Source organism: Etheostoma spectabile, chromosome 3 (genome assembly GCF_008692095.1).
Source record: "Etheostoma spectabile isolate EspeVRDwgs_2016 chromosome 3, UIUC_Espe_1.0, whole genome shotgun sequence".
Classification (NCBI taxonomy): Eukaryota; Metazoa; Chordata; class Actinopteri; order Perciformes; family Percidae; genus Etheostoma; species Etheostoma spectabile.
This window is the reverse complement of record NC_045735.1, coordinates 2,903,381-2,920,370: the sequence shown is the minus strand read 5'-3', so window position 1 is coordinate 2,920,370 and position 16,990 is coordinate 2,903,381. Positions and strand designations below refer to the sequence as shown.

General features: G+C 39.5%; 1 protein-coding gene and 1 long non-coding RNA gene across 3 annotated transcripts in view; one reads left to right on the top strand and one right to left on the bottom strand.

Moving 5' to 3' along the window:
- Positions 1-11,061, bottom strand: part of tbx4 (T-box transcription factor 4) — a 28,694-nt gene extending 17,633 nt beyond the window's left edge. Inside the window, exons 1-3 of one of the 2 annotated variants that reach the window (XM_032508279.1) lie at positions 10,936-11,061; positions 2,546-2,691; positions 1,925-2,019 (exon numbers count right to left, since the gene is read on the bottom strand). In XM_032508279.1, coding sequence (XP_032364170.1) covers positions 1,925-2,019; positions 2,546-2,689 — 239 coding nt within the window. In that variant the 5' untranslated portion in view covers positions 2,690-2,691; positions 10,936-11,061. Of the gene's footprint in view, positions 1-1,924; positions 2,020-2,545; positions 2,692-7,624; positions 7,879-10,935 lie in introns of those variants that run through there. The other variant, XM_032508272.1, reaches the window with a different exon arrangement.
- The window catches only part of LOC116678344 (uncharacterized), a 13,421-nt gene continuing 7,326 nt past the window's right edge, over positions 10,896-16,990 (top strand). Inside the window, exon 1 of the long non-coding RNA XR_004329222.1 lies at positions 10,896-10,908. This is a non-coding gene — a long non-coding RNA (uncharacterized LOC116678344). The remainder of the gene's footprint in view (positions 10,909-16,990) is intronic.

Here is a 16,990-nt window from a genome sequence, read left to right as displayed (position 1 = left end):
CATCACATACCCTTCACCATACCTAGAGATTGGCAGGGTTTTATTTCAGTTAGACTAATAGCTGGTTTGGTTTGCATTGAGAGATGATCTTATGGAAAGTATTCCATGCCAATCTCTAGGTATGGTGAAGGGTATGTGATAATATGGGGCTATTTTAATTCCAAAGGCCGAGGGAACTTCAGGATGCATAGTATCCTAATCCATAAAATAACTGGCCTTTAATAATAAAAGTCTGCCTGCCTCTATGGGAATTTAACATAGGGGTGTGTATACTTATGCCCCCTGTATTTTAAGGAAGAACATTTATTTATTTACAATACATTATTCATTCACAAAGAGAATTGGTGTATTTTATCTCATTTTTTAATTAGGCATTAAGATAAATTTCCAAAACATGATTTTTTTATTCCTCTTTTTAGTCAACTTAAGCATGGGCCTGTAAACTTATGATCACAACTGTACTTGAATATTTCAGTCTGGTGTTGATATCATTTAGTTTTAGTACATTTTCAGAGCTGTTTCTTCTGAAGGGTGTAGCCAGTTTTTGTGTGACCTTTAGCGTGTCTGCTGCAGACTTGACAGTAGGTAAACCCAGACAGGTTTCCCAGCACAGCTGCACAGCTAAACCACTAAACCACTGCACAGCTCTTCAAAGGGCTTTAAGGATTCAGAGTCCACTTTATCAGCTGGACAAGGGAAAGCCCATCTCTTACGGTTATGCAGCATTAAGGAAAAAATGTGGTGACCTTTTACATTTTTTTACTGGAAAAAAAACATCCCATGAGGAATGAGAGGCGGAGGTCGATTTGAGAGTCTATTCATTCTCTGGTTAATGTCCAAAGGCCTCACTATCTAATCCTCAGGTCGCATTAAATCCAACAAGCCAAGCAGTCATTTGTGTTTTCAATTATGTAGTCACTGCTGCAGGAACTTTCTGTCTCTTCCTTAAAGACAAATATATAACTGCTATATGTTACTATGTATACTGTTAGCTGTCTAAACAGATGGTCACAGAAAGGTACGATTCTCATTTTAGAGAATGAATCCATCACATGAATATCGCTTTCTCTATAATTTTCCACAAATGTATAAAGAATAGGAGCAGCTTTTGGTATATACTGTAGTGACTATGAATATACATACAACATTTTCCAAGTTTTTGTCTTTGAGGAAAGGCTTATTAAGGGCACTGCATCACTTGTCTTGTAATTGGTTGTTATTTGTAGCTTTGATCTAAATTCCATTTTTGTGTGGTGTGTGAAATCATTATTGATTTATTAAGCAACAGTCGTGGAAAGTAACTACTAATTTACTGAACTACGTTACTTAACTAAATTAAGTATTTGTTCTTTACTTGAGTATTTAAAAGTTCTGCTATTTTATACAATACTCCATTTCTAAGGATTTTTTTTAATTCTTTACTCCACTACATTTGTTTGACTAGTTACTATACATATTCAGATTTTACATACAAAACTTATGTTTTTAAATGCTGCCTTACTTATATTAAACTACCCAACCTTACATGCAGTACTTAAAACTACAACAATGACATGATCTTTACATGTTAATGTATCAAGAATAAAAAAACAACAAAAAAAACAGGACTTTTACTTGTAACAATATTTGTACGGTGTGCTAATTTAACTCACGTAAAAGATATGAATACTTTTTCCAGCACTGATTATTAAGGTCATTTCTAATAATGGAACTAATAGATGAGCTAGGCTAACACAAAGCACACATACAAAATAATAGAATTACAAGAAAAACATTATATTTTTGTATTTTTGGGATTAGAAACATGTTTAAATTAAGAATACAGGCTTTGTGACCTATTCTTAATCTGGAACTAACTAACGATTTCCCCTTTTTTGGGTCTAGACTGTACCGTGACTGATGGTGTGTTCGCTGCTTTACTAACCTGCCTGCTTTAGTGATGATCATCTCGGTGCCGGCCTCATGGAACTTCTTCCACAACTCCCTTTCATGAAGAACAACCTTAATGTTCTCAATGTTCTGAAAGAGAGCGGAAATCACTGTTACGCTCTCTCTCTCTCACACACACACACACACACACACACACACACCCATACACACTCCACATCACCACAACATAATAGCAAAAGGGTATCAAGAAAAACACCATGCCATATAAAGTATTTGCATATAACTGCACTACAGAGCAATGTATAAATCATCTTCGGTATACATGAATGTCAAATTTAAAGTCTTCCATCTTTTTAGTGTAAGTATTTTATGTGTTTTGACACCTTACAAAGATTTATCAAAAAGAGCTAAGTTTGGGTACTGTACTGTAAACCATTTAGTGTAAACAGATTTTTCCACTGTTGCTTTCTCCTGAACTTTGCTTGAGAGATGTTTTGATTTATATTTTATTTAAAAATCCAAATCCCCAAAAACTTGTCATTCCATTTTAATTAAGTTCTAACTATCTAGAGAAATTATCCCTTGTCTACAAACTGCAGCCATAAGAGGCCACTGTGTGTTTTTACCATGTGGACTAAAGGGTCTCCATGCGTACCTGGTCGGGCTCACTGGAACTGGGAATGGTGGGAGCTGTGGACAGGCCCAGTTGTGACTGGTCTGGAAGGAGATCAGTCCCCCCGCCGGCCTGGACCCGGCTCATACATTCATCCGTCACAGCTGAAAGCTTCTCCTGCAGCATCTCTGCGGGATCAGAAAAAATATTTAGCTGTCAGAGTAATCAGTGAGTAGCTGTGAAAACAGCAATGTCGCACAACCTGGCATGTGACACCTTTCAGATAGAATGTAGACTCTCCAATGCCAATAGTACATGGTGTGAATCTAATACTATCAGTAATTGTAGAAAGCCACAATTGGTCACTGCCGTCAAAGACCAAACAACACTCCTACTCTACTCAAAAAGCGGTATTACAAAATTTCATTTCAAACTAAAACAAGTCGTACAACCCATCTAAAAGTTAAGGGTTTTTTTTCAAAAAAGATTTGAGGAATTTCAAAAAGCGAACATTTTAGCTTTAATGCCAAATTATCTTTTTACACATTGCTCTAGAAAAAAATCGCTATACAGAAAGCTGGTTTTCAACATTGTGATATGAAACATATGGGATCAGAGATCAGTTAAATTCCTTAAAAAGTTAAATTTAACAAGATATGTGAAAAATGTGTAAAAAAAGTTCAAATCTTAGTATATATATTTATATATTAAAAATCTTGAGTATATCCTATAGAAGCTCCATGTAAGTGCTCACCACAATATGTTGTTGCACTGCCTTTTGTCAATGAACATGAGGTTCTGTCACCAGGAGTGTGCGCAGGAACTATTAACTCTGGATTGCTCAATTTTTTTACTGTGAATACAGACAAAATTAGGAATTATGTAAATATGTAACAATGTAACAACCTTTGCCTAAAAAGCATTGTACAGCTGTGGTAAGATTTGACTTGCCTGTGAGAAATTATAGATGATTTCTTTGTATTCTTTTTTTATTTTTATGTTATTTTAGGTAACTGACATCATTTAATATTCTTTCTAGTCCCGTTTTTCTCTCCGGAGCTGCAGTTCTTAACTCTAAACTACTCCTTATTTACCTCCAAGATTTATGTGACAGCAAAACTATCGGCGCGTCCACATGATACAAGCCTTCCGTGACCGCGCACCCTCCCCCCTCCTCCACACAGTTGCTAGCAGCCAAGGAGGACACAAAAGATTAAAAAATATGATGGACTCTTCAAAAGAGGTCATTATCTTTACTCCAGCTTCTGTGCGGGAAAGTCACCGGATGGTACAAGATTCTGAACAGAGCCATACTGACAACTACAGAGAGAGTTGTGCGGAGCTGATAGTCTTAATTAGCTTTGTAGCAACTCATTTAGCAGTGGCTTGAATTAATCTACATTCATTAATATCAAAATAAGCAAATGTTTTTCTCTTGTCTCAGCTACATCAGCATGTGTTTGTAATACAAGTATGCATGTTTCTTCAGCAAAAACAAGGTCACTTGTTTGGATTGGACTAGGTGTCCGGCCACAAGTTGCTGCTGTTGGGGACAAAGTCTGGCAAAGTCGCTTGGCGATGTAAAATAATGAGTTAACTTGAGCCAAGAACTAGTGGCTTATTATAGAATGTAAACATAAAAAATGCGGGGAAACCTCATACGTAATTTGTTAACATTTTAACATGTTTTTTTTTTATATGTTGTGGTTTTATACGGCTGCCACCTTGGCCAGGTCTCACTTGTAAAAGAGGTTTTAGATCCCACTGGGACTTCCTTATAAAATAATTAAAAAAAAGATCAGTTGACACAATTTAAGATCAAATTTTGAAATATTGCTGTTGACACTATTTGTCTCCCACTCTCCTGGCTGCTCTTTATGCTATATTTTACTTTAGATTCAATATGGACAGAACTAATCCCACATATTAAGATATGAACAATAAAAAATCTCTAATCTGGTTTCAACCATTTTGTATACTGTATAATTAATATAAATATGGATAATACAAAAACCATCTAAAATCAGTAATGATATACAGTAAAAGGTGTTAGCCTTCACACTACAAAATCACTATGTAAATTTCATCTATTTTAGGGTCTGCAGCCATTTGTTGTTCAGCATCGAGGTGGCACAGCATAAGTCAAAAGGTTAACACTGTTTCACTGTGAACAGCCTTCATTGTATCCCATCATGCAATGGGGCAACCTTCACACATCAGTTTAGCATTTACTCATCTGCTCCTCTTAGGCATCAAGAGCTCATAAAATCTTGCACAAATTTTACTGAGCAGTATGGTTTCATCCAGTATCTAGACAAACACAGCACCTACTAATCGTCTCACGCGAACCTTAGTTCGTACAAACTGTTTAGCTCCATGACGGGTAGTCGGCTAGTAAAACGCTCAGGTTTTATTTCAGATTTGTGGAAGAGACTCTGGATCAAAGCCTCAGCACCAAATCACACTGACATACTGTTATCACACATGTAGTAAAAATGCAACTGTGCTTGCATGAGAAGAAACGTGCAGTAACACAAAAACTAGAGCATCCGAAGGGCAATTTTTAATTGAATTATGAAACACGCAGGGCCCCTAAAGCAGTTTCAAACTAGATGGATTAGACTGTTTTTTTTTAAACAGGAAAGGAAAAAAACAATGGAAAAATGGGTGAAACTAACATAGAGCGAGTAAAAATGGAGGATGTATTTATCCTTGTCATTACGTTGACGGCCATAAGTCCCTCTGTCTCTCACGCCTATGGAACCACTGCAGATTGTCTTTCACACTGCTTCATAACCCCACATCTGTGTCTGTGTCTCATCTCGCTGCTGCGGCTGCTCCGAGCTACACGTCGGCCTCCGACTCTCAGGGGTGTCATCTTGGTCCCAGACTGCAAACACTGTTTTCTGAGAGCTAGTTCTGAGGCTGGAACTATTGGTAAAGGAATTAACAAATCCGTTCTTTCTGCTACAAAGACATGTACTTTATTAAAAATGCTCTTTTCTAGCGTGCATTTAAAAGCATTTCAACACTTCCCGCTTGCATATTTTCACATAACAACTATAGTTAGTTTGATCATGTTTCAGCTGTATTTCACACTGACCACAAGTTCTCATCACTCTCCTTAATAATGTTCTCAATTATACCAGCTACCAATCTTTCAGAAGAACCAGGCAAAAACTACCCAAAGAACTGTACGTCAGTGTAAAACCTGTTGCTTTCTTCTCCCTGCCCCTGAAAGCCAAGTGCTGTTCATTCCTGAGGGTTGCACACAAGGGATGTGGGCCTGTAAACACAGAGGGTCCACTCTCTTAGCCATGAAAGTAGAGAGGCGGCGTCCAGTGTAAACTGATGGAGACATTTGTGAACGCTAATAAAGATAAGGGCCGACAGGGAAATGACCACAGAGCCTTTTTTTTTTTACACTGTGAAACAGGTCCTTTCACTGGTGCTGTTTAAGCAGCACGAGCCAGAACCCTGTTTTTGTTACTGTCACTCAGGACACTCAATCCGAAAACTATTCAGGGCACATCTTCCTACACACACTACGCTATTTTATTACATGTCAACACTGTCCGAAAAAAGAAGAAAAAAAATGTAAGTAAATAAAAACTGCAGTTCTGTTCAAACGTGCTGTCAGATATTCTAATTACACATTTGACTAAACATTTCATGTAAAGATCCACTGCTATTTTACATGCTGTTGGTGGAAGTCACGTGGTCTGGCCACCATAAGTAGCCTATACATTACATTCTGCACCACATTATTAATGATCACAATATTCAGTGCAAAAATGTTAATACAGTGCAGACATTTAATTAGCAAATGTATACTAAAAGCCTGAAAAACATATGTGTGTGTGTATGTGTGTGTGTGTGTGTGTCTTGTATATGAGATATGAGACGTGTTAACTGAAACAGCTGTAATAAAGTTATGGCAATGTGCCGCCATTTTGTGTCTGCAGTTCTGATGCATAAAGGCCTGAGCACAACAACAAACACTGTTAGATGATAAATATGTAGCCTAAATAGAGCACATAAACATACATTTTCCAACATCTCAATTCAACTGCATAGTATGACAGTATTTAATCACACTTTCAATGCAAATCCGCCACAACCATACTGGAACTGAAATTACTTTTGAAAAGTCGCCATAGATTAAAGCCAAGGTCTGGCGTTTAACCTAACAACAACATTGCGCATTTAAAAAAAATAAAACAATGGATTGCAATGGCCACTGGTCACAGAAACTCCTACAGTGACCTCAGTGTCCATCCTGCTTCTAAAAAAATAGCCTTCCCAATGCCTTGTCGAGGGCTACTTTAGGATACTTATGAAACGAACATGAAAACCCTTTCAACGCCATCCTCCATATTTACAAAAAATATATATTTAAAAAGTAAAACATGAATTTAAACTAATATAGTCACGCCACAATTGTACTAGGCTACGTTCAAATTACCATCTGCTAATACCTGCCAATACGGCAATTAAAATGTTGTGGGCCTAATCATGCTATAGCCTAAAAATAATAATAATAATAATAATAATAATAATAATGGTATTAACAGGCCTAATAATAATAAGGATTTTTATTATAATTGTAATAATGTGGTAAAAAAAAAACTATTATTTTAAATTGTAAAAAAAAAAAGAATAAAATATAGGCTAGCCTTTATCTGTGAATTAGACCAATATTTTTGCATTTGATTATGATGTTATTACATTACAATAACAATGTAATGTAAAAATGTCTACAAACCAATAAGCAGTGTAGGCCTACATTAAACAAAGAAAGGAAGCCTCGGTATTATTTTAATTTGCTGGACCACCTCAGCCTACTTTACACTCCTCTCTCTCTCCCTCCCTCCGCCGGTCTCGGCCCATAACTGTCAGATTCAAATCTTCCATATCCGATTGTCGTGCCGTGGGAGTTCAGTAGTCTAATTATCACAGTTGATAAGTCCCTGGATGAATGACACTGTATTTTAAAGCCCTGTTGCCCTCTGTAATACACCCGTCTGGAACAGACAGCGCTGTTTACAAGCAAGCAGATAATCAGCAGATAATGCATTTACAGTGCAGGTTATCAGAAGCGCAGACGTGTCTTTACTGTACCTCGTGCAGTCAGCTATCATCTGCTTAAATCCATCCCTGTGCACCGCAGCTCTGTCTTCAGCCTGCTAACAGCGGGGTGTTTCCCTTCCCACGGCGTTTGCACGTGTTTTTTTGGGTTTTGTTTTTAAAGCGCCTGTGGACTCGGGCGGGAATCTGGAGGCTCACTAGCGGCGGCTGTCCGCGGCCAAGTGTCAGTGAACGGACGGTTCGGCTGCCTTAGTGCCTTTCAGCTTCTCCAGCATCGAGCTGCGTTCTGCGCCTGTGCAGTGAACTCACTGTGATGTTTTCATGGAATCACAGACACACACAGACACACACACACACACACACACACACACACACACACACACACACACACACACACACACACACACACACACATACCGGTACACACACACATACCGGTACACACACACACACACACACACACACGTTGCATACACAGTTGCTCAGCCCACTCTATGTGTGTGAAGGCAGCAGGGGGAGAGTGGTTTGTCCCCGTCTCTTCCATCGGGCTGGCCCTGCTGCTGCAGCCGGGGTACAGTGCCTTCCAGGCGGACCGTGCCTCCTCTGAGCTTTGGTAACATCCACCATATAGGCTACATTTAGTAGGCCCTATCCGTCTCATTCAGCCAACATGCACTTTTGCAATAGGCCCTACTTTACAGTAGCCTACAATCATTTTCCACATGATCTAGTTTTGGGGACCTATTATTTGGTCATTTTAATGTAATTGCCTGCATGGATCAGCAGGCATGGGCCGGTATGAAATTCTGACGGTATGATAACCTTCAGCATAAATATCACTCTTTCACGTTATTGCGGTATTGCAATTACAACTTTATGTGTAATGTGTTATTTTGAAATGTCTGGGTATAAAACAACTTTTTTCCCATTGAACATAATGTATTCAATTATTAAACACCCTGCACACTGGCAGGGAGACGGATTACTAAACTGCACTTTCTGTCTTTGGTGACTCAAAAAAAAAAAAGCAGCTCATACAGCAGGAATGTTAGGACGGAAAGTTTGAGTGGTTTTGAAATCATGACTTTTTAAAGCCGTGGTATACCTTGAAACCATGACCGGCCTCCTATGGACCAGTCTATATTAAGTGTGTCTCCACGTGTTACTTCAGGTCAGCAGGGTGGCAGCAAGCCTTCCTTCACCTGAATTGATGCTGACACACAGGTGGCACAGACATGGCCACAATGCACCAAAACATAAACAGCATAGCCGAATATACATGTTACCTTAGTGTAATAACATAGGCCTTCTGTCAAAAAGATAACTCCAGCCTTCAGCTGCTTCAGGAGTTGAATCCGATTCTTGAGAATTAGGCTATTTTATCCAAAAATAATTTACCACTAAAACACTGTTATCACCAAACGAGATAATACTTCTGATCAGCAATGGGCTATGTGTTATTAAAATTATTTACCAAGAATACCAGGTCATATTTAATATGAAATAACCTACAGTAGGCCTAGGCTATATTCCTCGTAAACAATCTATAATCAGTCCAAATAAATATTCTTTCTCTTAGCCAATAGATAAATGGCGATTGGTCGACCTTGAAAAAGTAATGGTATGATGTAGGCCGACTGTACAGTGTCTCCAGAGTAATAGCCTACAATTTTACTGACCTTTAATATTTACAGAAGACTTTAGTCTTCAATAAAGAAAATTCTACACTTCTCATCCTTAACAGTTCTCTGGAGTTCATTGCCTGTGTTCATTTGGCTCTTTGTTATGTTAGGCTTACTGATAATGTACGAATTGTGCCCCAAACCCAATTCTGTATTATTTGTTACGATTTAATTAATTATTTTTGATCAGTTGTTGGTCTTTGAATTATTATGGTTCTCGGAACCTCTGACGTTGAAGAACCGCAACAGATGGCCGTTGAAGAGTTACGTTTTTGTTTTTCTCGAGCAGCAGGTTGGCCTGGGCAATACGGAGGATCAAAGAACGGGTCGATTTATAGAAATGACTAAATTCTTATTTAAAGAAAATCGAATTCTCACGCAATAAAGGCTCAATCGGTTCTATCCATGCGTTTTAATCAGTCATCCTATAGGCTACTTTCAAGCCTCATAACCTCTTGAAAATCGCCACAGCACCAAGCCAAGCTGGTTATGCTGTGGCACGTTGTGCGTGTGTGTGTGTGTGTGTGTGTGTGTGTGTGTGTGTGTGTGTGTGTGCGTGTGTGTGTGTGCGTGTGCGCGCGTGCGTGCAGATCACTCTGCAGACATGCAGGCTCTCGGTGCTGGGTAGGCCCCGCTGTAGGCTACAGGCTGTATTTGCTGGTGAAATATGCGCTTGTGGTTTTGCAGTAAATGAAGTCTGCGTCCGCGGAGCGTCTATGAATCAGGTGCCAGTGTGACTTATATATCTGTTGGTGACATGAGCGAATGAACGGCCACCGTTTGTCATTCGGCCGCGTGTGTGTCTGCAGCTCTGCTCCGCTGCCTCTCCTGAGCAGCCTGATAGCGCTGCTGACAGACACTCAACTGCGGCTCTCCCCAACTGCTGGAGATGTAGCCGTGTTTTATTCTTCAACCTCAAACTTTAAACTACACACACATTCTCACCCTGCCCCACTTACACTCTAAACATCCATCCCCTGCTTAATTTACTCCCATCTAAAGTCTATAAGTCGTTTTTATTATCTATTTTTTAAATATCTTTCACGTTTTTCATTTAATTTGCTTGATGATTTAACTATTAGCTGTAGAATGACAACTGGGTGTGTTTAGGTGAGTACACTGGTATCTCTCCACACCACAGAAAGCAAGGTGTGGCTGCATTTATCTCAGTAAATGCCCTTATTCTGTCAGATGCAATTAGATAATCAGTCAAATTAACCAGAACCCAATTATAACAAAGCCAGAATTTATTCAGAGCCTGGAAAGTCTGGCAGACAGACATTTTATACCTAAGGGAAAATTGAGGGATAAACCACACAGCTCTAATATCATGCGAGAAAAACCAGACTGGACTGAGATATATATTTAAATGCATATTTACATGCATGTTACACACAATGTTTGCCCCATGGCCATAAGGCCAAAGCCATGCAGAATAACTGTTGTGAATGTAGGTGGCAAACCTGCAGAAATGTCTCCACTAATGTGAGCAATAGTGGGTCAGAAAAAGCTGTTTCATGCAGAGTTGTACCAAATCTAATTTAATTTTTCAGTTTTGACAAGCTTTAGCTTGGCAGAAACACACTAGACCCCATAGAAAATTGAATAATCCCAAGTAAATAAGTTAGTGGATCAGTGTTAGGGATCTCGGGCGGCTCTTACCTCCTGCTTTGCTCTCAGCTCAGCCTGACCTCTGTGCTCCTTCAGTGTCCTCTCCACTGGGGGAACGGCAGTCCTCACTGTGCTAGACCCATGCAGCACCTCTACAAGTATCCGCAATCAAAAAGTTAGATTTTTTTTTTTTTTATAGCAGCTGAATTGAGCTGAGGTTCTAGAGGGGAATTGAACCTAGACACACTCCCACCGTCACGTGGTCGGAGCAGGAGGAGGTTGTAGCTGCAGTCACTGTGACACCAGTGTTGGACTGGGAAATAGGATTTCCATTTGGTGATCACTGGTGAACACCAGTATCCACACGACTCAACACGGTCTCTTAATATTTATATAAAAAACGGACTGTATACCCTATTCTCATATAATTTCATTAGTGTGATAGTTCTTACCCTGCTCCTGGGATTTTCGACAAAAAAACACAGTTTATGCAACCACAATAATAATTACCTCTATAGGTGTATGTTATACCTATAGAGGTAATTCTATCATCCACGGAATCCCTAACTGCAATGCATTCTATCTTAAGTATAATATATTGTATATTTGTGTATATGGTTGTAAATTAAAATGTCACGCTTGCATTCCTTAGTGTGCCATAAGTATTACATTAACGGAACATTGCTGGAACGGCATTAACGGAACACTTTTACGTTAACAGTCTTAACTGTTTTCACAGCAGAATTTCTTTGGACAAAAAAAGTGCAAATTCTCGCTGTCAAGTTAAAACCATGTATCTCCAAATGATCCATGACTCTGCTTTTTTTCACTGTTCTTACGTCCTTCATGAATTGAAAAAAAAATCACTGAATACTTCTGCTGCTAAATAAAACAGTTCAAAGACTCATCTGATGTTCTCAAAAAATATCATAGCTTATTACAGGGCTATTGTTTTAGCTTATGAAAACTAGGTGTTTTGGAGATACTCAGAGATTTACAGGTTAACACGGATATGCAAGAAAATCAGCAACTCCCTGTTGGTTTCTCAAAGTGAAAAGTTGCAATGTTGTCCACTTTTCTGATTATTTGGCATTTTCAGGCAACAGGGTTGGAGAAAATACAAAAATTAATTTCAGATGTTGATTTTTACACATTTGTGAAATCAGGTTTTTTATGATAGTGAATACAAGTTCAAAAGATGTTGCAGTATTAAATGGGAAAAATCTGACTATTCACAGCATGAATGGCTTGTGCAATTACACAATATTTTCACAACATCGTGGACATATAAATGTGCTGTTATTATATCATCCAGAGTTCAACAGTGCATGTCATTTTCTTGCTGTCGGGCATTGGGAGCTGCTTTTTTCAAATTTTGAATCTGTATCTTGCATTGCTGAAAATGACCCCACATATCTGAATAAATTATTTAGACATCCATGCATAAACTGATGTGTTGCTCTTACATTTTCCTGCCAATTCAGTGATTTTGTCCAGCTCGAAATGTTGGTTGCTGAATAGTCCTTTCATTTTCACCTCCTTATCAGTCCTTTAGGCTGCGTGTCTCGGACACCTCAGCTGCTTGTCAGGCTGAAAACGTGGTTCATCTTCAAAGTGGTGCAGTGGTAAAACTGCTTCGATTTCACTCATATGAAGCGTAGCTGCTGTTGGTGTTGTGGTTGAAGGAGTGAGGGGGTGTCAGATTTACAGTGTTAAGAGTCTGGCCTTTTCTCTCCCTGGCAAAACATGTCCTTGTGTAATTTGGAGGAGGTGGGGGTCTGGCTAATGCACGCCACCACATTTCTTACTCCATCTGTTCTAGACATCCTTGTTTCTTTTACATTCAAAATGGCGGAGCAGAGGCTCTTTTCTTATTAGCTGGATACAGTGTCAGCCCCTTACTTATTCTCCACACTGCTTAATTTCTAGTCACTGATTGGCCATTTTCACTCCTGGCCCATGTTGATCCTTAAATGGCGTCAGTGCGTCTCAGACAAGGTGGAGATTTTTGTCTCTACTCACCTCCTCAGACCTGCAGTGTAAAGTAGGGCTGCACAATATGAGGAAAATATGTGATACGCGGTAACGTTGTTGAATATTGCGATAACGATATATATTGCGATAAATAAACGTGTACTCAATTCTGCATTTCTGCTGCTTTAATCGTTTTTCTAAAGTACAAAAATAATTGCTTGTTGAATTTAAAATAAATAAAAGGCAATCATTTCCAAAATTTACTGAGCACTAAAAAAAAGAACAAGTAAAATTTTGATGTGCAGTTTTCTGTTGATATTCTCTTTCAATTAACACAAAAAAAATCCTTGAGCGTCTTTTACGACATGTCGCAGCTTTTCCCGATGTGTTTTTAATTGCACCAGTTGATATTGCGATGACAATAAAAAACAATATAATGTGCAGCCCTAGTGTGAAGCTGTTAATGGCTGACCAACACATTGCACAAGCACGCTTTAGTGTTATGGAATGGCACTGGAAGTTGGACCCAAAAACAGACGTGACACACAGGAAAAAATTGTAAGTGATTTATTAAAGATAAATATATACAGTAATAGTGCAAGGGGCAAGGGGGCGTGTCCAGGATCCAGTGGTGAGTGGTGGGTGCAGGGCGCTCTCCAGGGCGTGCCCAGTGAACCAGTGTCTTATGTTTGTGGTGTCGATCACGTAGTAACGGCGTCCTCGGGAGTCCAACAAATAATTCCAACATGTGGGGAAAAATCGAGGGTTATGTATGGTAACCTGTACCCTTCGAGGGGAACTCGAACTGCGTCGGTTACGACACTAAGGCGGTCCCATAGTGTCGTAACCACGCAGTGTTCGTTCCCTCGAAGGGGACGTCTCGGGTTACGTATGTAACCCTTGTTCCCCGAGATAGGGGAACGAGACACTGCGTCGGTTACGACACTATGGGAAGCCTTAGTGTCGTAACCGACGCAGTTCGAGTTCCCCTCGAAGGGGAACGTCTCGGTTACGTATGTAACCTTGTTCCCGAGATAGGGAACGAGACACTGCGTCGGTTACGACACTATGGGAACGCCTTAGTGTCGTAACCGACGCAGTTCGAGTTCCCCTCGAAGGGGAACTCGAACTCCTTGCATCCAGAGAGAGGCTGGTAAGCAGGTAGACAGGCAGGCAGGCAGGCAGGCAGGTAGACAGGCAGGCAGGCAGGCAGGCAGGCAGGCAGGCAGGCCTAACATTAGCCACACAAGCTTGAACACCAGGAAACAGAATTACACAGGGAGCCAGGAGTTACAACGGAACCACACTAGTAGACTGTACAATCTGGCAACAAGTAGCTCATAGAGCCGGCCTTAACTGCTGGGAATGATTAGGGAATGAGCTTCACCTGGCGCAGTCTGCAAAATAAGCCACGCCAACAACTCACAGACACAGAGCAGGAGGGAGCAACATGAGGGATCATGAGGAAACAGGAAAAAAACAATGCACACAAACAGGGAAAGGGAAGGGCTGCCAAGATGGCATCATGACATTTAGTACATTTTAATTTGATTTTTATTTAAAGATGGAGATGCCTAAAGGTTGAGCACCTTCAAAACTAGTGTTGTGTTTTTGCGTGTTAGTAACCTAACACGCAAAAACACAAAAAAAAGTATTAATATAAAAATGTTCTATAGTGCAGCTTTGCACTATAGAACATTTTTATATTAATAAAAAATTATAATAATAGATCAACAATAACGTGAAAAGTATTGCTTGTAGTGACAAACACAAAGATAATTCTCACCCAAATAGAGCGGAGGGCAAGAAAGAAGTCTTACAGTTCATAGTTTTGGTTCTACAACCTAGGAATTTCCCTCAGGAGTTGGTGGAGACCAAAAAAGAGCGTAAATGACAACTTACATTCATCATAACAACTTGATAACATCTCAGTGTTGTATGTACTGTTTTTTTCTGCCCCAGGCTACAAAAAAAAATTATTAACATGTTGCAGCTGTTTTAATTATTGCCATGAGCTACAACCCAGGAACACATCTGAAAGAAAATCCCAACTCAAGGTCCACTTGGGCGGCTGTGGCTCAGTGCCAATCGGTTGGTGGTTCGATCTGTGGCCCTGCAGTCCCATGTCAAAGTGTCCTTGGGCAAGACACTGAACCGCGAGTTGCCCCTGATGCTGCGCCTTTGGAGCATAAATGTGTGTGAGTGTTTATCTGATGAGCAGGTGGCAGCCTCGGCCACACTGTGTGAATGGTGAATGGTTCCTTTACTATGTAAAAGCGCTTTGAGTAGTTGTCATAACAACAGTACATTTTCTCACTAGAATTTTTCTTTAGCTTTCAACTGTATCATATAATTCTCATCATTAGATGAAATTTGCTCAGTTGTCATGGACATTGATCTGTTAACATGGCATGCCCTTAGTGGCTTAGTAGTACTGTATGTCATTTGTAAGACTTCTCATCCATGTTTGCTTTAACCCTCCTGTTGTCCTTGGGTCAACAACGACGCCTTTAAAAAATGTCTGTATCAGAAATATGGGTTTCTTTTTAACCAAATTACCCAAAAAAATGGATTGGATTCCTTACAACGCGCTTTGCAAATACAATTGATCACTTTCAATCTTGACTAAACTCATCTGTACGTTCCTCTGATCTTAACTATTAGTCAACATTATTCATAATTTGTGCTTTTTTAACTCAAATATTAGGTATAATTCTATAGAAACGAGGGTTATTGACCATGAATTCCAAAAAATAGTGTAAAACTAGTGATAGTAAGCTTGTGTTAGTGAAAACTAAAATAAAGTCTGAAAAAAGGACAAAAATGTCAATTTGTTGTCAGTTTTTGACCCGGGAGGCCACCCCAAGGGTTAAAGACAAAGCAATCCAATTGAAAGCTCCAGAAAAAGCTAGTAAGTGGACCCTGAGTTGGAATCTTTTAGTCAAGTATATTTCTGGGTTCTAAAGTCCTGGACATTCTGAAGACTTTGCAAACGTGTAATGTTGTACTGGCATGTTTAAATTTAACTGTGAAACATTTTCTCAAAAGCTTGTCTGCAGTTCAGGAAATTCCAAAACGGTGATTCAGTTTAACTGGAAAAGGCCTTGACATCTACAAACATTTCCCCCCTTTAATGTGTTGGTTGCTATGTTTTATTGTTTATTTAGTTGGACCTTAACTTCTTGTGATGTGTTGTAGTATTGTTTTGAATGTGTTAAAAAGCATATCTTCATTATGTGGAGGAATTAAGCTGTGTGGTCACATTAGACCAAGCCCCAAATCTTCTGTGGCCAATTAATGAAAGAGGTGGTTTGGGTTTTCACAAAGGCATTTAAATGTAGTCACAAACATTGGTTTGACACATTTGGAAGTTGGCTGGGTGTTTCCTCTTGCAGTTTGGGGAATTCTCTTAATATAAGCACATATGCCTCAAGTGGCAGCTATGTGTACATCACTTAGATCACTTGAAAGAATCAATCCTTATAAATGATCATAATTCACTGTGTCAAACGTTTTCTTAGTTTTATGACACATAGACCCATGTCGTTCCTCATTAGGATAGTAAATCTACTTAAACTATCTTAGAGAATAGTGAAAGGCATTCATCCTCATCAGCCCTGCTTACACGTTCAACATTAATGGCGCTGAGTATCCACCGCAGAGCAGTTAACCTACAGTTCAGAGCAAACAGGGAAGGTTGGAGGCCCCGAGCTCCATCACACATGAGGGAGAACTTACTCATACTGAGTGAATGTCCTCCCGCTTTCTGTCAACAGCACACACACACTGTTAACGTGAGAATTGATGGAGCTGCTGGAGAGGTTACTGCACACTTCTACTTCTAGACAGTTCAACTAGTGAAAATGTAGGAAACCACATACAGTATCTGCGGTTTTGATAAGTCAAAATATTACTTGCAATCTGCAATCACACCCAGAAAGTTATTCTTAAGGTGTAAAATTATTATTAAAATTTACATTTAGGATTAGTCATAAGTTACATTATGACTAATCACAAGGCTTTCTTTAGTAAAGTGCTCCTGTGTGTGTTTGCGGGGGGCTTAGGTCGTTTAAAGTGTGAAAACTCAGCTGCACGGATGTGTGTGTCAGGGTGTGTGTGTGTGTGTGTGTGG